The 26,290-nt window shown below is 37.5% G+C and overlaps 2 protein-coding genes across 2 annotated transcripts; both read left to right on the top strand.

The window, feature by feature from the left end:
- Positions 1 to 17,741: 17,741 nt before the first annotated feature.
- On the top strand, positions 17,742 to 19,456 carry LOC138895441 (uncharacterized). Its single transcript, XM_070180128.1, has 3 exons — positions 17,742 to 18,033; positions 18,148 to 19,200; positions 19,308 to 19,456. Exons 1-3 carry the CDS (start codon positions 17,742 to 17,744, stop codon positions 19,454 to 19,456), a joined length of 1,494 nt encoding a protein of 497 aa, XP_070036229.1.
- A 5,924-nt stretch (positions 19,457 to 25,380) lies between these two features.
- Positions 25,381 to 26,290, top strand: LOC138895440 (uncharacterized). Its single transcript, XM_070180127.1, has 2 exons — positions 25,381 to 25,523; positions 25,627 to 26,290. The coding sequence occupies exons 1-2, from the start codon at positions 25,381 to 25,383 to the stop codon at positions 26,288 to 26,290; spliced, it is 807 nt and encodes a 268-aa protein (XP_070036228.1).

Here is a 26,290-nt window from a genome sequence, read left to right as displayed (position 1 = left end):
TTCACACTCTCACTTTCCCCATGCACTTCCCTCACATAATCCCTCCACCAACACACACGGATACTCACAAAAAAAAAGAAGGAGATTCATCACTACCCCAAACACATACAACAAAAAGTCAAAAAGGGGAGGAGAAAAATTAAAAAGGGAGGAGGAAAGTCAAAAAGAGGAGGGAGGAGGAAAGTCAAAAAGGGGAGGAAAATAAAAAAGTGGAAGAGGAAAGTCAAAACATAGGGGAGAGAAAACAGGGGGGCGTTCTCTTCGCAAAAGGAGGGAGGAGGAATCGGATAAAAATTAGCACCTAAGAGCTAAAGGGGCAAGAAAAACACAAAAGGAGGAGCCGAGCTTTCTCTTTTTCCTAACCACACACGCATCTTCTTCCCTTCTCATTTTTCACCATTAATGTCAAAGCCCACAATTAAGCTCGTCATCTTCACACAAAATTAGTAGCTTTCTTCTACTCCCCTTATTCACCAGCTACTGGTTTCAACCACAAAAAACAGTCAAACAACCTCTCAAACCGAGTAAAAAACCAGCAGGAAAAACCCAATTTTTGGTATTTCAAATTTGAGCGAAAAATAGTACAAAAAAAGGGGGTCTCCGGTGGGATCACGTTTGAGTTCCGGCGGCTTGTCTTTGTTTGAGTCCATACGGCATCGATATTAGCTGTTGTAACTTCATTGGAGGAGTTTGCTAATAAAGGAATATTTGTTGTTGTTAAAGGTTCAATCTCTTATCTCAAGTCTTTGTTTCACGTATCTGTTGGTGTTTCGCTTAGATGTGGGTTTGCATTTATTATGGCAAAATTCTTGCCTTAAATACCCTGCTGCATATTTGCTCAAATTAACTATGTATTGCTTGGATGGTGATTCCGTTGGTTTATGCTTTAATCTATTAGTTTAGGTTTGAAGCACTTACATAAGAATTCGCTGTTTGAGCTCAAATCTGTTTGTTTTTTAACCTTTCCAATAATGACATGAATTTTTTATTGTTTAATGGATTTAAGTGACCAAGGATCTAGTCAGTGATGGTATGGAATAACTAAAGGGTTATTCCGCTCTCAATAACAAAAGCGGAAAGGAAGCAAAGATCTAGTCAGTTGCAATTCTTCTCACGTTAATATAATAAAAAAAATATTTTAAAATATTGAATTTTGAGAAGCGAAAAACAACATAATTTGAGACGGATGGAGTATATCATACAATAATTTTCTTCATACATGGGTGATGTTTGGCCATAATTCATTATTTACCGTACATTTTGGTGTTTTACTATTAAATTGTGCGACACTTGAGCTTAATTGAGTTATTTTTGTGTGTAGTGTAGGGTCCATTCCATGAATGTAAAAGGAAGACAAACCTCCTTTGACATAAAGTACCATGCTGCCAAATCTACAGGAAATGTGATTTGGGTTGGCAGATTTTTTATTGCTTTCACAAGGTGAAAGTTTGACATTTATATTATGATAATGTCATCCATGATGCAAGCAAGGAGAATTAGACGTCTATAAATAGATAGCTCCTGATTCAGTTGAAGATACACAAAACAAAGAGAGAAAGAAAGAGTGAGGTTTCACAGACAAGGTATAAGAAAATAGTCTGTGAGAAAAATAGAGAGTGAGCGATATTGTAGTAAGGTGGGAATATCAAAATAGAGTTATTTCTTTTTGAGTGTTGTAGTGGTCTTTGGAGTATTTTACTCGGACCTACAAAGTGTAAAATTCCTTGCTATAGTGATATCAGTTGCTCGTCTCGGGGCCGTAGTTGTTTCCTTATTCAAAAGGGTTTTCCACGTAAATATCTTGGTGTCGTTATCACTCTTTTATTCTTGCTAATTATCGTATCTCGGTGCTACGTTATTAGTTCGCTTTTATTACCGTGAATATTATCCTTGTAGGGAGTTTATTCCCAACAACTGGTATCAGAGCACAAGTTCTACGCGTTCAATGAAATACTATTCACTTTCAGTAGTACTATACTCGGTGAAAAACAAAAATGTCCGAGTAAAGTATGAGGTAGCAAAATTTAACGGAGATAGCGGTTTCTCAACATGGCAAAGAAGGATGAGATATCTGCTCATCCAACAAAGATTACACAAGGTACTAGATACTGATGCCAAAATGCCTGATACCATGAAAGCTGAGGATTGGGCTGACTTGGATCAAAGGGCTGCTAGTGTAATCAGGTTGCACTTATGAGATGATGTGGTAAATAACATCATTGATGAAGACACCGCACGTGGCATTTAGACAAGGTTGGAAAGCTTATACATGTCCAAAACGCTAACAAATAAATTGTACATGAAGAATCAGCTATACGCCCTACAGAGGGGTGAAGGTACGAACTTTTTGTCACATTTAAATGTGTTTAACGGACTAATCACACAGCTTACCAATCTCAGAGTGAAAATCAAGGAAGAAGATAAAGTCATCTTGCTATTGAACTTGTTGTCATCTTTGTACGATAATCTGGCAACAACCATCCTGTACGGTAAGACTCTCATTGAGTTGAAAGATGTCACATCGGTTCTTCTACTCAATGAGAAGATGATAAAAAAGCCTGAAAATCAAGGACATGCTCTCATCACAGAAGGTAGAGGCAGGAGTTATCAAAGGAGTTTGAACAACTATGGTAGATCCGGAGCTCGTAGGAAGTCTAAGAACTGATCCAAATCAAGAGCGAGAAATTGCTACAATTGTGATCAACCAGGTCACTTAAAAAACGATTACCCAAATCCAAGGAAGGGAAAAGGTGAAACTAGTGGCCAGAAGAATGGCGACAACACAACCACCATGGTGCAAAACAATGATAATGTTGTCCTCTTTATAAACGAGGAAGAGGAATGCATACACTTATCAGGTCCAGAGTCGGAATAGGTGGTTAATACAACAATATCTTACCATGCCACACCGATAAGAGATCTTTTTTGCAGATATGTAGCAGGTGATTTCGGCCTTGTGAGAATGGGTAACACAAGTTTCTAAAAGATTACGGGGATTGGTGACATTTGTATCAAGACAAATGTCGGATGCACATTGGTTCTGAAGGACGTGCAACATGTACCTGATTTGCAGATGAACTTGATCTCGAGAATTGCTTTAGACCGAGATGGATACAATAACTATTTTGCAAATCAAAAGTGGAGACTCACCAAGGGATCATTGGTTATTGCAAATGGAGTTGCACATATTACATTGTACAGGACAAATGCAGAAATATGCCAAGGTGAATTGAACGCTGCACAAGATAAGATTTCTGCAGATTTGTGGCACAAAAGAATGGGTCATATGAGCGAGAAGGGATTGCAGATTCTTTCCAAGAAATCACTCATTTCTTACGCCAAATGTACAACGGTAAAACCTTGTGACTATTGTTTATTTGGTAAGCAGCATAGAGTCTCATTTCGGACATCGTCTAAAAGAAAATTGAATATACTTGATTTGGTATATTCTGATGTTTGTGGTCCAATGAAAAATAAATCGATGGGCGGTAACAAATATTTTGTTACTTTTATTGATGATGCTTCACTAAAATTATGGGTTTATATTTTGAATACCAAAGATCAGATGTTTCAAGTTTTCTAGAAGTTTCATGCTATGGTGATAAGGGAGACAGGCCAAAAGCTAAAGCGTCTCCGAAGTGACAATGGAAGTAAGTACACTTCAAGGGAATTTGAAGAGTAATGTTCAAGACATAGGATCAGATATGAAAAGACAGTTCCTGGAACCCCATAACACAATGGTGTAGCCGAAAGGATGAACCGCACCATTGTGGAGAAGGTGAGAAGCATGCTTAGAATGGTTAAACTGCCTAAGTCATTTTGGGGTGAAGCATTTTAGACAGCCTATTACCTGATCAATAGGAGTTTATCATTTTTGTTGGCGTTTGACATCCCAGAGAGAGTTTGAACTAACAAGGAGGTGTCCTACTGGCATCTGAAGGTGTTCGGTTGCAGAGCTTTTGCACATGTACTAAAGGAGCCGAGAACAAAGCTTGATGATAAATCTGTTCCTTGCATATTCATCGGATATGGAGATGAAGAGTGCGGATACAGATTGTGGGATCATGTAAAGAAGAAGGTCATCAGAAGCAGAGATGTAGTCTTCCGAGAAAGTAAAGTTGGAACTGCTGATTATATGCCAGAGAAGGCCAAGAATGGTATAATTCCTAACCTTGTTACTATTCCTTCTACTTCTAACAATCCCACAAGTGCAGAAAGTAGGACCGACGAGGTTGCCGAGCAGGGGGAGCAACCTGGTAAGGTTATTGAGCAGGGGGAGCAACTTGATGATGGTGTCGAGCAAGTCGAGCACCCCACTCATGAAGAAGAACAACCTCAACCTCTGAGGAGATTAGAGAGGCCAAGGGTAGAGTCATGTAGGTACCCTTCCACAGAGTATGTCCTTATTAGTGATGAAGGGGAGCCAGAAAGTCTTAAGGAGGTGTTATCTCATCCAGAAAAGAACCAGTGGATGAAAGCCATGCAAGAAGAGATGGAATCTCTACAGAAAATTTGCACGTACAAGCTGGTTGAACTTCCAAAGGGTAAAAGACCATTCAAATGCAAATGGGTTTTTAAACTCAAGAAAGATGGAAATGGCAAGCTTGTCAGGTACAAAGCTCAATTGGTGGTAAAAGGCTTCGAGCAGAAGAAAGGTATTGATTTTGACAAAATTTTCTCACCTGTTGTTGAAATGACTTCTATTCGAACAATTTTGAGTTTAGCAGCTAGCCTAGATCTTGAAGTGGAGCAGTTGGACATGAAAACTGCATTTCTTCACGGAGATTTGGAAGAAGAGATCTATATAGAGCAGCCAGAAGGATTTGAAGTAGCTGAAAGAAAACACATGGTGTGCAAACTGAATAAGAGTCTTTATGGGTTGAAACAGGCACCAAGGCAGTGGCACAAGAAGTTTGACATGAAAAGTCAAACTTACACAAAGACATATTCTGATCCATATGTATACTTCAAAAGGTTTTCTGACAACAACTTTATTATTTTGTTGTTGTATGTGGATGACAAGTTAATTGTAGGAAAAAACAAGGGGTTGATCGCAAAGTTGAAGGAAGATTTGTCCAAGTCATTTGATATGAAGGACTTGGGCCCAGCACAACAAATTCTGGGTATGAAGATAGTTCGAGAGCGAACAAGCAAAAAGTTGTGGCTGTTTCGGGAGAAGTACATTAAACGTATACTGGAACACTTCAACACGAAGAATGCTAAGCCAGTCAACACACCTCTTGCTGGTCATCTAAAATTGAGCAAGAAGATGTGTCCTACAACAGTGGAAGAGAAAGGGAGCATGGCTAGAGTTCCTTATTCTTCAGCAGTCAAAAGCTTGAAGTATGCAATAGTATGCACCAGACCTAATATTGCTCATGCAGTTGGTGTTGTTAGCAGATTCCTTGAAAATCCTGTAAAGGAACAATAGGAAGCAGTCATGTGGATACTCAGGTACCTAAGAGGTACTATAGGAGATTGCTTGTGTTTTGGAGGATCTGATCCAATCTTGAAGGGCTACATGGATGCTGATATGATAGGTGATCTTGATAATCGTAAATCTACTACAGGATACCCGTTCACATTTTCAGGGGGAGCTATATCATGGCAGTCGAAGTTGCAAAGCGTGTTTCGATCTCTACAACTGAAGCAGAGTATATTGCCGCTACTGAAGCTGGCAAGGAGATGGTTTGGCTGAAACGGTTCCTACGAGAGCTTGGACTACATCAAAACGAGTATGTCGTCTATTGTGACAGTCAAAGTGCAATAGACCTGAGCAAAAATACCATGTATCATGCAAGGACGAAGCATATAGACGTGAGATATCACTGGATTATAAAAAGAATAGATAAATGGATATATACAGGTCAAGAAGATCCATACAAGTGAGAATCCTTCGAATATGCTAACCAAGATGGTAGCAAGAGACATGTTCGACCTATACAAATAACTTGTCGGCATGAACTCTATATGAAAAACTGGAGATACCTCCTTCAGGTGCATGGGACTGGAGGGGGAGATTGTGGGGTCCATCCCATGAATATGAAAGGAAGACAAACTTCCTTTGACATAAAGTACCATGCTGCCAAATCTACAGGACATGTGATTTGGGTTGGCAGATTTTTGATTGCTTTCACAAGGTGAAAGTTTGACATTTATATTATGATATTGTCATCCATGATGCATGCAAGGAGAATTGGACGTCTATAAATAGATTGCTCCTGATTCAGTTGAAGATACACAAAACAAAAAGAGAAAGAAAGAGTGAGGTTTCACAAACAAGGAATAAGAAAATAATCTGTGAGAAAAATAGAGAGTGAGCGATATTGTAGTGAGGTGGGAATATCAAAAGAGGGTTATTTATTTTGAGTGTTGTAGTGGTCTTTGAAGTATTTTATTCGGAGCTACAAAGTGTAAAATTCCTTGCTATAGTGATATCAGTTGCTCGTCTCGGGGCCGTGGTTTTTCCCTTATTCAAAAGGGTTTTTCACGTAAAAATCTTGGTTTCGTTGTCACTCTTTTATTCTTGCTAATTACCGTATCTCGGTGCTACGTTATTATTCCATTTTTATTACTGTGAATATTATTTCTCTAGGGGGTTTATTCCCAACAACTGATATCATAGCGCAGGTTCTGCTTGTTTACATAAATACTATTCACTGTCGGTAGTACTATACTCGGTGAAAATCAAAAATGTTCGGAGTAAAGTACGAGTTAGCAATATTTAACGGAGATAGCGGTTTCTCAACATGGCAAAGAAGGAAGAGATATCTGCTCATCGAACAAGGATTACACAAGGTACTAGATGCTGATGCCAAAATGCCTGATACCATGAAAGCTGAGGATTGGGCTGACTTGGATAAAAAGACTGCTAGTGCAATCAGGTTGCCCTTATCAGATGATGTGGTAAATAACATCATTGATGAAGACACAGCACGTGACATTTGGACAAGGTTGGAAAGCCTATACATGTACAAAACCCTAACAAATAAATTGTACCTGAAGAAGCAGCTATACGCCCTACACATGGGTAAAGGTACAAATTTTTTGTCACATTTAAATGTGTTTAACGAACCAATCACACAGCTCGCCAATCTCGGAGAGAAAATCGAGGAAGAAGATAAAGCCATCTTGCTATTGAACTCTTTGCCACTTCGTACGATAATCTGGCAACAACCATCCTGCATGGTAAGACTACCATTGAGCTGAAATATGTCACATCGGCTTTTCTACTCAATGAGAAGATGAGAAAAAAGCCTGAAAATCTAGGACATGCTCTCATCACAGAAGGTAGAGGCAGGAGTTATCAAAGGATTTTGAACAACTATGGTAGATCCGGAGCTCGTGGGAAGTCTAAGAACCGATCCAAAGCAAGAGCTAGAAATTGCTACAATTATGGTCAACCAGGTCACTTCAAAAGAGATTGCCCAAATCCAAGGAAGGGCAAAGGTGAAACTAGTGGCCAGAAGAATGACGACAACACATCCGCCATGGTGCAAAATAATGATAATGTTGTCTTCTTTATAAACGAGGAAGAGGAATGCATGCACTTTTCAGGTCCAGAGTCGGAATGGGTGTTTGATACCGCAACATCTTGCCATGCCACACCGGTAAGAGATCTTTTTTGCAGATATGTAGCAGGTGATTTAGGCCTTGTGAGAATGGGTAACACAAGTTACTCAAAGATTGAGGGGATTGGTGACATTTTTATCAAAACAAATATCGGATGCACATTGGTTCTAAAGGACGTGCAACATGTACCTGATTTGCGGATGAACTTGATCTCGGGAATTGCTTTAGACCGAGATGGATACGAGAACTATTTTGTAAATCAAAAGTGGAGACTCACCAAGGGATCATTGGTGATTGCAAAGGAAGTTGCTCATGGCACGTTGTATAGGACAAATGCAGAAATATGCCAAGGTGAATTGAACGTGGCACAAGATGAGATTTCTACAGATTTGTGGCACAAAAAAATGGGTCATATGAACGAGAAGGGATTGCAGATTCTTGCCAAGAAATCACTCATGTCTTATGCCAAAGGTACTATATATTATGGGCAGTTCGCAAGGAAAAGAATCGCATATGCTTCGATGATAATAGTCTAGTTGCTTTTGCTTAATAGCTAGATGTAAGCAAATGTTAAATTCCCGATCTAAGTTGACTTTTGTGGATGATGTAAATTTTATCTTCGCTTGTAAATTGACATTATTTAAGACCTCAAATTCAGAATTCATATGTCCTAAAGGCAGCCCGGTGCTCTAAGCTCCCGCTATGCACGGAGTCCGGAGAAGGCCGGACCATAAGGCTCTATTGTCACAACCTTACCCTGTATTTCTGCAAGAGGCTTTTTCCACAGCTTGAACCCGTGACCCCCTGATCGCATGACAACAACTTTATCAGTTACGCCAAGGCTCCCCTTCTGCTTTACAATATAATATTTAAGTCAAATAATACATGAAGAAATGATATTAAGAACAGTTAGTGAAGTCTAAGCACATCAGAGTAAGTGGGAAGTACTCAAATAATTTCAAAGACAACTCCAATTGTATTCATGTTCAAACACAACTCTAATTGTCAAATATTATTTTCACTTGAAAAAAATTTCACTTTATAATTTTCTTTGATTATGATGTTTTTGAATATCTATAATTATAAAAATTATGTACTTTAACTGTTTATTACTTGGTTTTGAATATGTAAGTTTCATTCATAAAATAATACACTAATAATTATGAAAATTAGATGTACTAGTTATTAAACTCAAGAAGCATATTCTTTGATGGAAATTACTCTTCTTATAGTCTACAGTCATAGTTAAGTTTTGTTTTGATTCTTGTGATATCTTGTTAAGTACATTTAATCTTTGATTATTTAACATGTGCACTGTTAGTCTATCCACCTATGAAATTCTTCAAACATAACATCTAAATGATTAACTACTATATATTATACTAAATTTCTACTTTACGTCATATTATACTAAATGATTAGCCAATTTATATATATATATATATATATATATATATATATATATATAGGTATATTATAACTAATATATATATATATACACTCTCCGTCCCAAAATATGCATCACTTTTCCTTTTTAAGAGTCAATTGGCTAATTGTGGAAGCAAAATTGGATTAGATCGGCTCAATTTTAAACTTTAAATATAAATATTCAAAAAATTATATACAAAAATTACTATCGATTGCAATTCTTCTCATGTCAATATGATAAAAAAAATACATTTTTAAGTATTGAATTTTGAGAAGCGAAAAACGACATATAATTTGGGACGGATGGAGTATATCATACAAAAGTTTTCTTCATACACGCGTGATGTTTGGCCATAATTCTATATCTTTAATTTATTCCATTATTTACCTTACATTTTGATATTTTAATATTAAATTGTGCGACACTTGTGTAAGTTTTTTCCTACGTGTGTGTGGCCCAATAGGTTTAAGGCCTGTAATTAATATTTAATGAAAGACAAATCTCGTCCGTCCGATCGGTTACTTGATGGACGTACCAGATTAAGTGGGAACATCTATAAATTGGTCATCTCCCCACCCATTAGGGTTACCACCTATTCTATTCTTCTTTTCCATCATTAAAGGCGGCAGTAACGAAAGCTAGAGAAAGGGGCGAGAAATCGATTTCAATTAACGCTTCCGCTTCGTGATAATGGCTTCCGCTTCATGTATGTTTTCTATAATGATTATGTATAAGATTATCATGTTCAAGATCCTGGTATGAATTAAAGTTTATGTTTACATGTGGTATTCTAGCCTGGATTGCTTGAACTTATAATCTTCACTAATGAAAACTGTTACGATCCAAATTCTGACGAGTCGTGATGGTACCTAACCCAACCCGCTAGATAATACAATTATCAAATAGTTCTAGCCAAAATCAATTCAAATACATCAAATAATGCTAAAGAAACTAATCCCGATCGAAAAAGATCAAATCTTGAATCAAAAACCCAAAATCGGCCAAAAGCCCAACCCAGGCCCGTACCTCAGAACCCGATAAAATTTACAAAATCCAATAACTCATTCAATTAAGAGTCCAACCATACTAGTTTCACTCAAATCCGACTCCAATTCGATGTTCAAAGCTCAAAAATTTATATTATGAAACTTTAGGCCAAAACCCCCAATTTTCTCTTTAAATTCACAATCCAATTACAAAAATAGAGGTAGATTCATGAAATATAACCAAAACCGAGTAGAGAACACTTACCACAATTCATATGGTGACATTTGATTGAAAAATCGCCTCAATCCGAGCTTGGAAATGTTAAAATGAAGCCAAAATCGTGAACCCTTGTATTTATCATTCTGCCCAACACTTTCGCACTTGCGACACAATAGCCGCTTATGCAGCGTTGTTTTTGCGACCAAAAATCACGCTTCAGCGGAGAAGCACTGGAGGCTTTCCTACGCACCTACGGTAAATACCCGCATCTGCGCACTCACAGATGCGCGCCCAAATATCACTTTTGCGCTAACAACCGCTTTTGCGCTCAACTCACCACATCTGCGCCTTTGCAGATGTGAAGCAATCTCCGCTTCTGTGGAACCCTGCTCCCAGCAATATTTCCGCTCCTGCGACCCCTTCGTCGCTTCTGCGACCATCGCACCTACACAAACCAGTCGCAGGTGCGGTCACACCAGAACCAGCAATAGCAACATTGAAGAAAATGTTCCGAAATCAATCTGAAACACACCCGAGCCCCTCGGGACCCCATTCAAACATACCAACAAGTTCCATAACATAATACGAATCTACTCGAGGCCTCAAATCAAACATAACAATATCAAAATGATGAATCGCACCTCAAATCAAAATCTATGAACTTTGAAACTTCAAACTTCCACAACAGATGCCGAAACCTATCAAATCACGTCCGATTGACCTCAAATTTTGCGCACAAGTCCCAAATAACATAACGAAGCTATTCCAATTCCCGGAATCACAATCCAAATCCGATATCAAAAAGTCCACTCCCGGTCAAACGTTTCAAAAATCCAACTTCCGCCATTTCAGGCCAAATTCTACTACGGACCTCCAAATCACAATCCGGACGCGCTCCTAAGTCCAAAATAATCCAACGGAGCTAACGGAACCATCAAAACTCCGTTCCGGGTTCAAATTCACAAAAAGTCAAACTTGGTCAACTCTTTCAAATTTAAAGCTTCTAGCTGAGAATCATTCTTTCAAATTAATTCCGAATAACCTGAAATGACCGGTCGGGTCGTTATATCCTCCCTCACTTAAACATACGTTCGTTCTCGAACGTGCCAAGAGTTGTTCCAAAAGCCATCAAATCGCCGTGTAACCTTACTATGCACATACCCTGGGGTGATCTCACGTCACCCTATCCCATATAGGCCCGACAACACAGCATAGCTATAGTTTCTTAATTCAACCTAGCCCATAAAACTTAGAATCTAATTTCCAACATCCGGAATTTCTATAAGATCGTAATCTCGCATCTACACACTGTATAAGTCTGAACAAGCTATAACCATAACCCAAGATGTAATCACATGATATACCACACAACTCAAATACTCATAGCAATAATATCTAATCACAGTGGCTGCTCAAAACCACCCAATATCGGTAATAAACCTTATGTCAAACAAAACCTCGTTCTAAAACCTTCGTACACTGCCGATGATGAAAGAAACACGCAGAACTCATAACCATTCATCAGATTAACCAGTCATGGAATTCCCTCTCATTCGACAAGAACTATAGCCAATTCTAAGCCGACTTTCGATATTATCCTTCCAAACATGCTGTAATCAATTCCGATAGTATCCACTATAAGTCCAATGATCTCATCTCATCCAACACGACCACTCTAGTGACATGCCATATCATTACAATCTAACGCCATAACCCGTGCAATCCATGCACCAATAAGAAACATTGCAAATATACTCAAATCATGGAAAACTGATTCAGACGGGAGAACTGTCCTGCAAGCTCAACAAGTACCACCACAACGCAATGCTAAGAACCTATCACACACCGTAGAACCAAAACATACGAATCTAACATGAGGGATCATATCTCAACATAACTCTACTGCAATGCGCGACCCTATCCAAATACTGGTCCATATTAAATACCTCAAGCCACCCTGCTAAAAATCAATAACCATGCGCAATTCGACATCAAGTACCCAAAGTGCATTTCCATAACCACGGAAAAGCAAATGACACAATGTCACACAAAACCCGAAAGAACATAACCAATACTCCATCAACCAAGCAATACCCAATACTCTTCTCGCTCAAATTTCGCTATAAGGTCCCAATAGAACCACACCATATGTGCATATAACCAACGAATCACAACTCCTCGTAGCATAGAAGAGTAACTCACAGATCATCTCAGAAAATAAATAAGCTCAACAACAACCGAATGGCACATCCCTCAACAATAGCAGTATGGAGCCAACCAATCCGGCTTGGTGTAGAATACACATCCTAATTGGGCCTACCAATGGACCCCCAAATCAGCTCTAGTCACCCACAGATAGATAAATAACCTCCGAAAGTCCACAATGACTTAATCATAACACACCCACAGATAGATAAATAACCTCCGAAAGTCCACAATGACTTAATCATAACACATACTATCATCTGGCTAGCTTCGGCCACAACTTCATAATCCACAACCATGAAACAATCTGCTCCTGAGAACTCCCAATCTCCAAATACATAGAACACACGAATCACCATATTTTATCCCAACTCCACCACCCGAATGCCTAACATATCTCCCATACACGATTATCCCACAAGGAATACTTCTATAATTCTTCCGTGCCACAAATCATAATTTGAATATCAGCAGTCGATCAACCAGGAAAGTGTCGCAATACCAATGAAGTAATATCATTCATCTATTCATCTGAAACCGTCCATGCTGCCTACAAATTTATGTCCTTCCCTTCAAAACTAAATTGTGACCTTGCATATGTAAATCTCAATCTCACACAACACACCGCATCTACCATGCCATCATGTGAAGAGTACAAGAATCTCATAATCAACTCTGAGTCACAAGAAGAATACATACCCGATCAGTCAGTAACCTTGCATTTGATCTCATCCCGGAGAAAATCCCAATACGCAACATATTCCTCACGCCGGTAGGAAATATTCTCCTCGAACCGTGGTAAAAACCATTGAGAATTCTTTGAAACCCATTTGCACACAACCAAGCTATCAGAACCGAATCTTTCTAACTCAACCCAGCCACGTAGGTTGCCAAAACACAAGAGAATTGCCAAGAAACACCTGTGGAGACTAGCCACATCATAAGTACCCAAAGAACCGATTATATCCATTACTGTGCTGATCCAACCTACTACCACGCTATCCTATTTCTCCAAGTCCCTTCCAAATTGCCTTCAAATTGATACTTCTCCTTGCTGGAACACTACAATCCTAAACCAAAATTCACCACATAAGAGACCCTAGTATAAAACCACAATTCCCTAAGGCCCATAAGCCGCTGACTTCCCTCTCAAGCACCCCAAGGTACCACAACCGAGACACCCACTCTAAAGAGACCTTATGTGAATCTAAAATTATTTCCTTCACCTTCTTGATACTGAAATACACAATCAACAATGATTTAAAAAATGCCACTAGTATCGACACCATCCAATGAAACTCCCAGTTTCTAGCCATATACAAATCTTGAAAATTCCAAATCGCTATATATAAATCTTTAATCCATTAGAACCATTCTCGAGATTCATACACTCTACTCAAATCTCAATTAAACCGACCAAACGGACCGAATAACCTGTGCCCCATTAGTACATCAATACCCAAGGGAGTAAAGAGTAACCCATACTCCTAAGAAATCGAGCAAATTCTTACTCCATGTACACTACATCCTTCGCGAATAACCACTCAATTATTTTATGATTCCCATATACCCATAGAGTGTAATACAACCTGTATTCAGAAATTTTTTTACCCGAGTCATACTCGATCTCGACCTCTGCAAGTCATAATTGATTCCCCAGTATACCCCGAACTAAAATCAATACAACACATAACCGTGCAATTAACTCGTCGATGGCAGACTCCCTCACTTGGCTCACAGCCATGGAATAAAACATCTGGCCACTTACAATAATCATAACCCATTACTACCATAATACCACAATGAGATTCCATTAAATCCTTCATCCGCTCATGGAACACAAACCATCTAGTACCTCAAGTCATCTGCAAATCTCGCGATCATCCTCGTGATGGTTAAGCCAACTTCCACAGGCGATCCAAACTCAAATTGCAGCATATATTCATTGGTAAAAGAGAACTCTCTACAAAACATCTTAGGGACCACACAACCTCAGGACACCTCGCAGGGAATAACCCACCTGCTTTGCCTCAAACTGACATCTCCCTATACCCTTCCGCAGTCACGACTACAACGCAATCACTTAATCTTCTCGATTCTGAACTCATCAACAAGACATGAGAATCTACTTTACTCCACAACTAAACAACATAAGAGATCCCTCAACACATCCATAACTCGAGGCCATACGCCAAATCAAGACAGAAATCAAACACTTCATAGTCCTTGCTACATCTCAAGTAAACTCGTCTCGTCACATTCGTATAATCTGAACACATCTCGCAGTTACATCATACTCACCACATAGTCATCCAATCACAAACTCCACTAATAGGGACACCAACGGACCTATAAGTCACAAAAGCACGTGCTCACACAATCAAAATCTCCGTGCTCAAGCTACCGTCAAAACTCGGACTCAAGTCCTCCAGGCTGGCCCACCATCAGCACGCCAAAAACACACCTCGCACCTCAACCATGGAATCACAAGCTGCCGGCGCACAGCCGATACCAAGCGCTCACATGCGCATACGAATGCATGGAAGGAATTCAAAGAGTTATGCTTCAAGCTGAATCAATGCCGCACGATAAGGAAAGAAAGATGGGAAGTATATCCTAAATGACCTGTAGCCCAAGTTACTCGGACTCGGCAATTTGGGTGCCATACTCGTGTCGACACGACACTGACACGGGTAAGGGCGTGGGATCTGGGTCAGATCCGGTCAAACGAGATCGGATGTATTGACCAAAAATTTGGGAAAAATTTTGAGAATTGATTTCCCTAAGTAAAGATTTGAAGAGATGGGAAACGAAATACCTTCCATTACACTGCTATGTAGTAATTTATACTAGTCCTTTTGAAGCTTTTTGTCTTGATCAATCTTCTTGTTCATGCTGCAGGTTTCTAAAATCAAGAGCTATAATATTTTTTTAGGGCAGAGAAGTTGAAGATGAGTGGTGGACTACTGGACTGAGGCTTATTTGGAAGGGCCCGGGTCTTGTTCTACTGGAAAAAAGCAGAAACATGGAAAAAAATTTGTTGGGAAAGAAGAAGAAGACAGCGATGCAGAGAATAAGGAAGAAGAAGACTTAGACCAGACAAAGAATAAGACAGGAATGCAGAGAATAAGGAAAAAGAAGACTTTAGACTAATTAGGAATTGACTACTTTATTACTAGTTGATATGTTTGCTAATATTCTGCCGAGATAGACATTACATATACTATGTCTTCAATAGTTTTTTGTTTATAAAAATTACAGTTTTAATTGTACCAAAAATAGTTATAGTTTTAATAAAAATAATAAATAATTATTTAATTGTAAACTAAATATAATTGTATATGCTTTAAAGACACATATTTTTATCTGAGTAAACTTCATATATATTAAATAAGTATATGCTCTAAATAAACAAATTTTATTAATTTACCTAATTATACTATTTATAAATATTTTCTTTCTCAAAGAAACGGGGGATAATTTCTAAATTAATTATTAGCATGTAAATATTTTGAAAAATTACGTTCTCGCGAAGATCATGAAAAATTTATAAATTGTACATAATAGAATTGACCCTTCAGTTCTCCACTATATGCTATGTTGTGACACATATTTTAAGACTAATTATAAATTACATGATTTGTGAATGAGCTAAAATAATTTTAAAAAATGACAAAGAAGAGTATTCTTATATTATATTTGATTAGCACCACCAATAAATATTGAGTTATCGAAATACTTGAAATATAATTAATTATTCATGGTTAATGTTATATAGCTTTCAAACAAATCACATTAATTGACTAGGGAACTCTTCTTGTTAGATCATTTGATTCTTCCTATCAAATACAAGTTATGAACTATCGAAATACTTGAAATCTAAATAGATGTTTGATTGGAAATAACGATTGACTTTATCTCACTAATTTGACCGATAACAAGATATATCCACTATCGTATTAGGGATCCCGTCTTGTTAGATTATTTGATTCTTTCTATCAATACAAGTTCTAGAATATCGAAATATTTTAGAAATATGACAAAGAAGAATATTAGCGAATTTTAGAAAATAAACAAAGAATGAGAGAACTTAATAACACTTAATTTATACAATTAATATTGAGCTATTGAAATGCTTGAAATATAATTAATTATTCATGATTAAAGTTATAAAGCTTTCAGACAAATCATATTAATCGACTAGAGTAGGAAACTCTTCTTGTTAGATCATTTGAGTCTTCCTATCAATACAAGTTATGAACTACCGAAATACTTGAAATCTAAATATATGTTTGATTGGAAATAACGATTGACTTTGTCTGACTAATTTGACCGATAACAAGATATATCCACTATCATTTTAGGGATCCCGTCTTGTTAGATTGTTTGATTCTTTCTATCAATACAAGTTCTAGAATATCGAGCTAATTAATATTGAGCAATTGAAATACTTGAAATATAATTAATTATTCATGATTAAGGTTATATAGCTTTCAGACAAATCACATTAATCGACTAGAGTAGAAAACTCTTCTTGTTAGATCATTTGAGTCTTCCTATCAATACAAGTTATGAACTATCGAAATACTTAAAATCTAAATATATGTTTGATTGAAAATAACGATTGACTTTGTTTGACTAATTTGACTGATAACAAGATATATCTACTATCATATTAGGGATCCCGTCTTGTTAGATTGTTTGATTCTTTCTATCAATACAAGTTCTAGAATATCAAGCTAATTAATATTGATCTATTGAAATACTTGAAATATAATTAATTATTCATGATTAAGGTTATATAGCTTTCAGACAAATCACATTAATCGACTAATTTAATCAATAATAAAATATACACAATATCATATGTAATTAAATAATGTTTAAGGTTATATGATTTTGGGGTTTGAGATTTTAGTTTTGGAGTTTAGGGTTTGGAGTATGATTAATAATTATATTTCTATTAAAATTAAAAAATATTTCCAAATTAAAATGATAAAACTAAATGGTACAAATATCATTTAATGCAATATTTTACTATCCCATGAAAAGTGACGTGAATTATCTTGTTAAAAAAATGAATTATCATCATAAACTCCACCCATCATAATACCTTTTTGTTTATTTAATGAATTATTTGTCCAATAAGTCTATTGTCATCGTAAACTCCCCATCTCCCCATCAGAATATCTTTTTTCTCATTGAATGAATTTTCTTGTCCAAGAACATAGACAAACAAGCCATTCTCACTCTCTCTGTTTCATCTCGACTTTCTTTGAATCCATAGCCGAAAAATTTTAGAATTTTTCTTCACCCAATATCCCTAAAAATGGCTTCATCAACAGCTGTGAAACAAAAAGGAAAAGGCATATCAAGACCAACAAAAAGTGTTGATACATGGAAAAGAAAAGGATTGTCGATTTGTTCGGATGGATGGTCAGATGTTAAAAGGCGGCCATTGATAAATATAATGGGAGCATCTAGTGGCGGACCAATATTTTTAAAATCAATCAATTTAAGTGGGATTATTAAGGATGGTGAATATATTGCTAAGTTATTTATTAAAGCCATAGAAGATGTCGATGCAAAGAAAGTTGTCCAAGTTATCACTGATAATGCAGGTAATATGAAGCTTGCCGGTTCTATTGTTGAGCAAACTTTTCCGCACATATTTTGGACACCATGTGTTGTTCATTGTTTGAATCTTGCTTTTAAAAGTATGTGTCAACCTTCAGAAAAATCAACTCACTTTAAAAATTGCGAATGGATATTAAAGTTGATTGGTCAAGTGAGTAGCTTAAAGAATTTTGCGGTGAATCACGACATGGCGCTTGCCATTTTCCAAAAGTATTCGGAGTTATCTTTGTTGAAAGTTGCGGAAACAAGATTTGCTTCCCATATTATTATGACTTCTCGTATTCATAGAGTTAAATCGTCATTGGAAAAAATGGTGATGGATGACGAATGGACGAATTATAAAGGATATAAAGTAATTGAAGCTAAAGCGCGCGAAATAAAATCTCTTGTAATGGATGATGAATGGTGGGATACTATTGAATACTTGTTGAGGTGTACGGAGCCAATTGTATCCATGCTTAGAAGTGCCGACCTTGATTGTCCAAAATTGCACCTTATTTATGACATGTGGGATACAATGATTGAAAAGGTGAAGGTGATTGTATTTGAGCATGAGGGGAAAGATCTTATTACCGGCCAACCGAATTTTTTTGCTACAATTCAAGGAATTCTTGTGGCAAGGTGGAATAAGAGTAATACTCCATTGCATTGCATGGCACATTCATTGGTTCCGAAATATTATCATGAGTCGTGGCTTAAAGGTGAAAGCAACGGGTTAAGAAGACTTGCTCCTAATGAAGATATAAAGATTTCACAAAATAGGCTCAAATGCTTTCAAAGATATTTCAAGGATCCAAATGATTTAAAGAAAGCTTCTTTGGAGTATGGGGCATTTTGTTGTGGGAATGGTTACTTTGGTGAGCCTCATGTGATTGATGCTATGGGGTATGAGGAACCTTTATCTTGGTGGGCTAACCATGGTATAAATGCTCCACTTTTACAAAGTCTGGCTTACAAATTGCTTTCCCAACCAGCTTCTTCATCTTGTTGCGAGAGAAATTGGAGTACTTTTTCATTGATTCATAGCATCAAGAGAAACAAGCTAGCTACTTCTAGAGCCGAAGATTTAGTTTTTATCCATTATAATCTTCGCTTGCTCTCTCGAAGAAAGGAAAAGTATACAAGTGGTCCAAGCAAATATTGGGATTTAGGTATATCCGTATATATACATATCCATGATTTGATATTTCTTGAGTAATTTCTTTAGCATGATAAGTTCCTTTCACAATCTTCTAAAAAACAATTGGTGTTGTTTTAGGTGGGGATTATTTTAATATTGATAAAAGTATCAATGATCTAGTTGAATTGTCAATAGACGAACCTCAACTAGAAGGAGTCTTCTTTGAAGAGGAAGTTCAAGATTTGCAAGAAGTTGACATTGAAGAGATTGAGGAAGATGACCTTTGAATAGAATGTACTCATGCACAATGTTTCAAGTGATAAGTCTAGTAGTTTAAATATGTATGCTATGTACTTATTTTTTGTCTATGAACTTGTGAACTTACAATTTCTGTAAGACTTTTTGGTAGTTATTTGAGTAACTTAATTTGAATAGCTAATTATTTAAAACTTTTGACTAGTGACTCTTGAATATATGTTAGTCTATTTAGTTCTAAGTTCTAACTTCCAAAGGTATGTTTCATTTATTTTGTATCTCTAAATCTCTTTATAACTTTTATTTGTTATATTTCAACAAGTTTATAATAACTTATTTTAATACTTTGTTGTGCGAGTTGTAGGAAAATTAATGAATCATGCCATTTTGGAGAGTGTCTACGTGCCTGCCTACAACTTGAAAACTAAATGACTCAGTTACTACACTCTACAAGGCACAAGTTACACGTAAGTTTTCCATATAATCTCTCATAATTATGCATATCTCTATAACTATATTTCTAGATTTTTAATTTATTTTTGCCGAATCTCCGCACCCGTACCCGTACCTAGATCCGTATCCTCGAATCCTAAAATTTAGACCATGAAGGATCCGTCCTTTGGATCCACACCCATGTCGGACACCTGCACCCGAGTCCGAGTAACTTAGCCTGTAGCCTCTCGAAGATAAGTATGGACGTCATCATACCGATCCGCAAGACTCTACTAGACATTTGCTCATGACTTGTAGAACCTATGAACCTAGAGGTCTGATACCACCTGTCACCACCCCATGTACTCAATAAGTAATAAACCTAACCTTAGGTTGAAAGTAGTGACGAGCTTGTACCAAGGTTGGGTCCCAACTTCAATAACCAACAATAGTTCATAACAACATAAAACAAGTAATACCAGAAGTAACTCAATAATCAAATGCTCAACAAAAACATGATCTCTGAAAATAATTATGCCTTTCAAGTACATCAATGAAAACCCAAATCGTTTACTGGAGTTACCAAAATATGAATAAGTTTGAAAACCATAATTTTCCCAAAATCCTTTCAATAATAAATAAGATGTTTCATTTTCTTTCCAGATAACTAGTGTAAAACAAATACATCATTATGCCCATCTGTCAACATGTGTGAGAAATCATGAATGATGTGATACCGTACAGCATGAGAAAAATACATCTATATGCCTGTATGTCATGTGTGCATGTCAATGCAATATATCTCAGAGATGAACTCATGTACTCACACTCTCAGAGTACTCAATCTCCCTTTCTCACACATTCCACTCATCATGCCCAATCACTCGGTGTTGTATATGGCCAATCCGGCCCAGAAAAGATCCATCCCAAAATATACATATCAACTGATCATCAGTCACTCAGTACCGAGTAGGGCCAATCCAGCCAGTGGAGAAGATCCATCTCCAGGTATATAATACTTCGGACAAGATCCATGTCCAGGGAAGATCCATCCCTCAATAATATCAACCGCGCTCACTGGCGGTGTGTGCAAACTCCGGAAGGGTTCCTTCAGCCCAAGCGCTATATAAAGCCTATAAGGCATGCTGCAGGCGGGCAGCCCCAATCCACATAATATATATATATATATATATATATATATATATATATATATATATATATATATATATATGGCCTGCTACAGGCGGGCAGCCCCGATCCACATAATAATATCCCCTATAGTCAGGCTCTCGGCCTCCCCCAGTCATCAATCTCTCCGGTCTCTCTCTTATGGGCTCACAATGTCATAAAAATAGCCCGAAAATGATGATATGATGTATCAATAAATAACAACAGAGACTGAGATATAATATGCAATGAAATGAATATGACTGAGTATAAATTTTTAATTTAAAATAAATACTTCAGAGCAATATGACCTCTGTGGGTCCCAATAATACTGGCACATAGCCTCAACATGATTTCTAATATGATTCTCAACTCAATTTCTTTAACACATAAACCTGCATAAATAATGCCAAGATTATTTGACTACAAAATTTTACGGAATAATTATGTCATAATTTTTACGGTGCACGCCCACACGCCCGTCACCTAGCATGTGCGTCACCTCCAAACAATTCACATAATACGTATATTTAGGGTTCATACCTTCAGCTCTAAGATTAGAAGAGTTACTTACCTCGAACAAGCAAATACCAATGCCGAGCAAGCCAAGCGGTGCTCCAAAGATTCCATCACGCGCGTAGTGACCTCCAAACGGCTCAAAACTAGCCAAAAACAATTCAAATACATCAAATAATGCTAAAGGAACCAATCCCGATCGAAAAAGATCAAATTTTGAATCAAAAGCCCAAAATCGGCCAAATGCCCAACCCGGGCCCGTACCTTGAAACCCGACAAAATTTACAAAATCCAACAACCCATTCAATTACGAGTCCAACCATACTATTTTCACTCAAATCCGACTCCAATTCGATATTCAAAACTCAAAAGTTCATATTATGAAACTTTAGGCCAAAACCCCCAAATTTCCTCTTTAAATTCACAATCCAATTACCAAAACGAAGGTAGATTCATGAAATATAACCAAAATCGAGTAGAGAACACTTACCTCATATGGTGACATTTTCTTGAAATATTGCCTCCATTCGAGCTTGGAAATGTTAAAATGAAGCCAAAATCACGAACCCTGTAGTTATCATTCTGCCTAGCACTTTTGCACCTGCGACACATTAGCCGCTTATGCGGCGTCGCTTTTGCGACCAAAAATCACGCTTCTTCGGAGAAGCACTGGAGGCCTGCCTTCGCACCTGCGGTAAATACCCGCATTTGTGCACTTGCAGGTGCGCGCTCAAATATCGCTTCTGCGCTGACAACCGCTTTTGCGCTCAACTCACCGCATATGTGCCTTCGCAAATGCAAAGCAATCTCCGCTTCTGTGGAACCCTGCTCCCAGTAATATTTCCGCTCCTGCGACTCCTTCGCCGCTTCTGCGACCATCGCACCTGCGCAAACCAGCCGCAGGTGCAATCACACCAGAGCCAGCAATAGCAACAATGAAGAAAATGATCCGAAATCAATACGAAACACACCCGAGCCCCTCGGGACCCCGTCCAAACATACCAACAAGTTTCATAACATAATACGGACCTACTTGAGGCCTCAAATCACACATAACAACATCAAAACGATGAATCACACCTCAAATCAAAATCTATAAACTTTAAAACTTCAAACTTCCACAACCGATGCCGAAACCTATCAAATCACGTCCGATTGACCTCAAATTTTGCGCACAAGTCCCAAATAACATAACAAAACTATTCCAATTCCCGGAATCACAATCCGATATCAAAAATTTCACTCCCGGTCAAACTTTCCAAAAATTTAACTTCCGCCATTTCTGGCCAAATTCCACTACGGACCTCCAAATCACAATCCGGACGCGCTCCTAAGTCCAAAATAACCCAACGGAGCTAACAAAACCATAAAACTCCATTCCGGATTCAAATTTACAAAAAAATCAAACTTGGTAAACTCTTTTAAATTTAAAGCTTCTAGCTGAGAATCATTCTTTTAAATGAATTACGAATAACCTGGAAACCAAAACCGACGATTCATATAAGTCATAATACATCATACGGAGCTACTCATGCCCTCAAACAACCGAGCGAAGTGTAAATGCTCAAAACGACCGGTCGGGTCATTACAAAAATAATGGAATATTCATTCTTTATCCTGGACTATCCTAAAAGGAAGGGGGAAAAATCCTTTTTCTCTCATTCTCGTTGTATGTTCTGAGAATTAAGAATGCTTTTGAATGTGTCAATAGCTTTAAGTAATAAGAATAGTATAGCCTTGTACATTCAATTACTAATCATGAATCACGTTCTTTTATCTGCAAATTATGAGGATTGGTACTGCTAGTATGAAAATCTTTTATGCCGCTTTGGGCTTCAAAATCTTAAAGGTCCTATATTATTGTTAATAATAAAATAAGGATGAATGGAGAAGCCTTAGCCTTGAAGGTGGCGCCGATGATAAAGATCGAATGCATGGCTTGTACGATTCTGGCATGTTTAAAGGAATTAGGTTATGAAATATCTTCCACCTAATTATTAATTTATTAAAACAAAAATTGATAACTTTATTATGTAGCTGTTGTGGAGATATTTAATTTAGGTTCTCATCTCTTATAATATTTTGGATTATTAAGATGTGAATCCATTTATTATTTATTTTATGTATGTGATCAATGTTTATATAGTTTGTTAGTCACTAAAGTGATCAAACTAGATTGTTTAAACTATTCACATGCATAAAATCTTCAGATATTTAATTTATGTGTGGATTATGTTTATATAGTTTGTTAGTCACCAAAGTGGCCAAACTATGGGACAAAAATCTATATGAGGTATCTGTATGAAGGTGGATGCTCAATTTTTACACTGTCATGTCAAGGAGAGACAAGGGCCTTTAGATTGTATAATTACAGTAATATATGGCTTTAATGCAATTGAACATAGAGAGGCTATGTGGCAAGGATTGAAAGGGGAGTATTATACATGGTCAAATAAGCAGAGTGGTGCAGATAGGGTCTGTAGCATAATAGATAGAGCATTTGGTAATCATGAATGGATGTTGCAATGGGGGCATGTAGTAACTCCGTATGAACTTCCTTTAATCTCTGATCATTCTCCTATGATCTTGTCCCTCAAGACTAAGGCTAGAAACATCAATGTATGGACTGGTCATCAGGATTTCCTGCCTATGGTGCAATAAAGTTGGGAGCAGAAACTAGATATGTGGCTTATGAAGGATATATGGTTAAAGCTTAAGTTGCTTAAACCTTTGTTGAAACAGCTGAACAATGCAAAATTCAAGAGTATTTCTCAGAAAATTGTCCTAGCTCGAGAGGAGCTGCAGTTAACTTAGGAGATGATAAATGCTCAATGTACTGACCATCTCTTGGCAAAAAGGGAAACAAATCTTGCTTGATTTGGAGAAATGGTCACTTGTGGAAGAAAGTGCTCTTAGGCAGAAAGCTCGTGCAAAATGGTTAAAACTTGGGGATGCCAATACCAAGTATTTTTCAGCTTTGGTTAAGGAAAGAACACAAAAGAAGCAGATATTACATCTTACATCCCTTACTGGTGCATAACTGACTGATCCTCTAGCTATAAAGGAGGAAATTATTGCTTTCTATAAATCCCTTATGGGTACAGCTTCCCCTTCAATTCCAGCAGTTAACAGACTCACAATGATGAAAGGTCCAACCCTCTCTCAACAATAAATAAGGGAGTTATGTGATGATATTACTGACCAAGATGTATGGTATGGATTACAGGCCATAGAGAATGACAAAGCTCCAGGTATTGATGTGTACAACTCTCATTTCATTAAACAAGCTTGGCCAATACAGAAGGATGAGGTGACTCTGGCAGTTAAACAGTTCTTTGCATCGGGGAAAATGTTTAAAGTTATTAACTGCACTACGATCACTTTAGTTCCAAAGAATTCTAGTCCTCTGACAGTAAAGGAGTATAGACCAATTGCTTGCTGCACCATATTGTATAAGATCATAGAAAAAATCTTGGCTGCTAGGATTCAGAAAGTTATACCTAGTATCATCTGTGATGCTCAGGTAGGTTTTATTCCAAGAAGGAAAATCTCAGATAATATTATCTTGGCCCATGAATTAGTCAAAGATTATCGAAGGAAAAATGCATCTCCCAGATGTATGGTGAAGATTGATTTGCAGAAAGCCTATGATTCAGTAGAATGGCCCTATTTGAAGCAGGTTATAAGTGAATTGGGGTTCCGCGACAGATTTGTCTCTTGGATAATGGAATGTGTACAAACTGTGAATTATACTGAGATGGTAAATGGGGAAACTACAAAGCCATTTGATGCTGCTAAAGGATTGAGATAGGGAGACCCCATTTCTCCTTATCTATTCACAATGGCTATGGAATATTTGAGCAGGAAGCTACATGAACTTAGGGACGACAAATCCTTTAACTTCCACCCCAGATGTGCCAAATTGAAGATCACCCATCTGAGCTTTGCAGATGACTTATTGTTATTTTCTAGAGATGACCTGAAGTCAGTTAATGCACTTTACCAAGCTTTCAAACAGTTCTCATAAGCTTTAGGGTTACAAGCTAATCTACAGAAAAGCTCTATCTATTTTGGTGGAGTTGATCAGGTGGAAAGAGATAGAATTGTACATAAGCTTGGCATTCCTGCTGGTGAGTTACCTATTAGGTATCTGGGAGTTCCCCTATCCACTAAAAAGATCTCCTATACTCAATGGAAACCCTCTAATAGAGAATATAGTGGCCAGAATTACCTCCTGGACAGCTAAGAAACTCTCTTATGCTGGAAGAGTTCAACTGGTGCAATCTGTTCTTTTTGGAGTCCAATCATATTGGTCTAAGCTATTTCAAATTCCAGTTAAGATCCTTAAACTGATTGATGCATATTGTAGAATTTTTGTGTGGTCGGGCACTGAAACTATTACAAAAAAGGCCCTTGTCTCTTGGGGAAAAATGTGTTTTCCCAGAACCTTTGGAGGATTAAACCTCCTTAACATAAGGATTTGGAATAGAGCTGCTCTAGCTAAGACACATTGGGACCTTTCTCATAAAGATGACAAATTATGGATCAAATGGATCCATGAGTTCTACCTCAAAGGCCAGCCTCTTAGCATAGCTAGAGTTCCCCAACAAGCTTGTTGGATCATGAGGAAAATCTTGGAAGCTCGACAGACTTTGTTGCAAGTGCAGATAAGAAAGGGGCCAGGCAGCCTGACAAACAAATTTATGAGCAGCTGCTACCTAGTTACCTTAAAGTACCCTGGAAATGTGTGA

The sequence above is a fragment of the Nicotiana tomentosiformis genome, chromosome 7 (genome assembly GCF_000390325.3).
Source record: "Nicotiana tomentosiformis chromosome 7, ASM39032v3, whole genome shotgun sequence".
NCBI lineage: Eukaryota > Viridiplantae > Streptophyta > Magnoliopsida > Solanales > Solanaceae > Nicotiana > Nicotiana tomentosiformis.
This window is presented reverse-complemented; position numbering and strand designations above follow the sequence as displayed.

Coding starts and splice junctions, on each gene's coding strand:
- LOC138895441 (XM_070180128.1), top strand. CDS start 17,742: ATGGCTTCATCAACAGCTGTGAAACAAAAAGGAAAAGGCATATCAAGA. Junction 18,034..18,147: donor AGTTATCACTGATAATGCAG/GTAATATGAAGC, acceptor GTCAACCTTCAG/AAAAATCAACTCACTTTAAA. Junction 19,201..19,307: donor AAGCAAATATTGGGATTTAG/GTATATCCGTAT, acceptor GTGTTGTTTTAG/GTGGGGATTATTTTAATATT.
- LOC138895440 (XM_070180127.1), top strand. CDS start 25,381: ATGGCTATGGAATATTTGAGCAGGAAGCTACATGAACTTAGGGACGAC. Junction 25,524..25,626: donor TTTTCTAGAGATGACCTGAA/GTCAGTTAATGC, acceptor GGAGTTGATCAG/GTGGAAAGAGATAGAATTGT.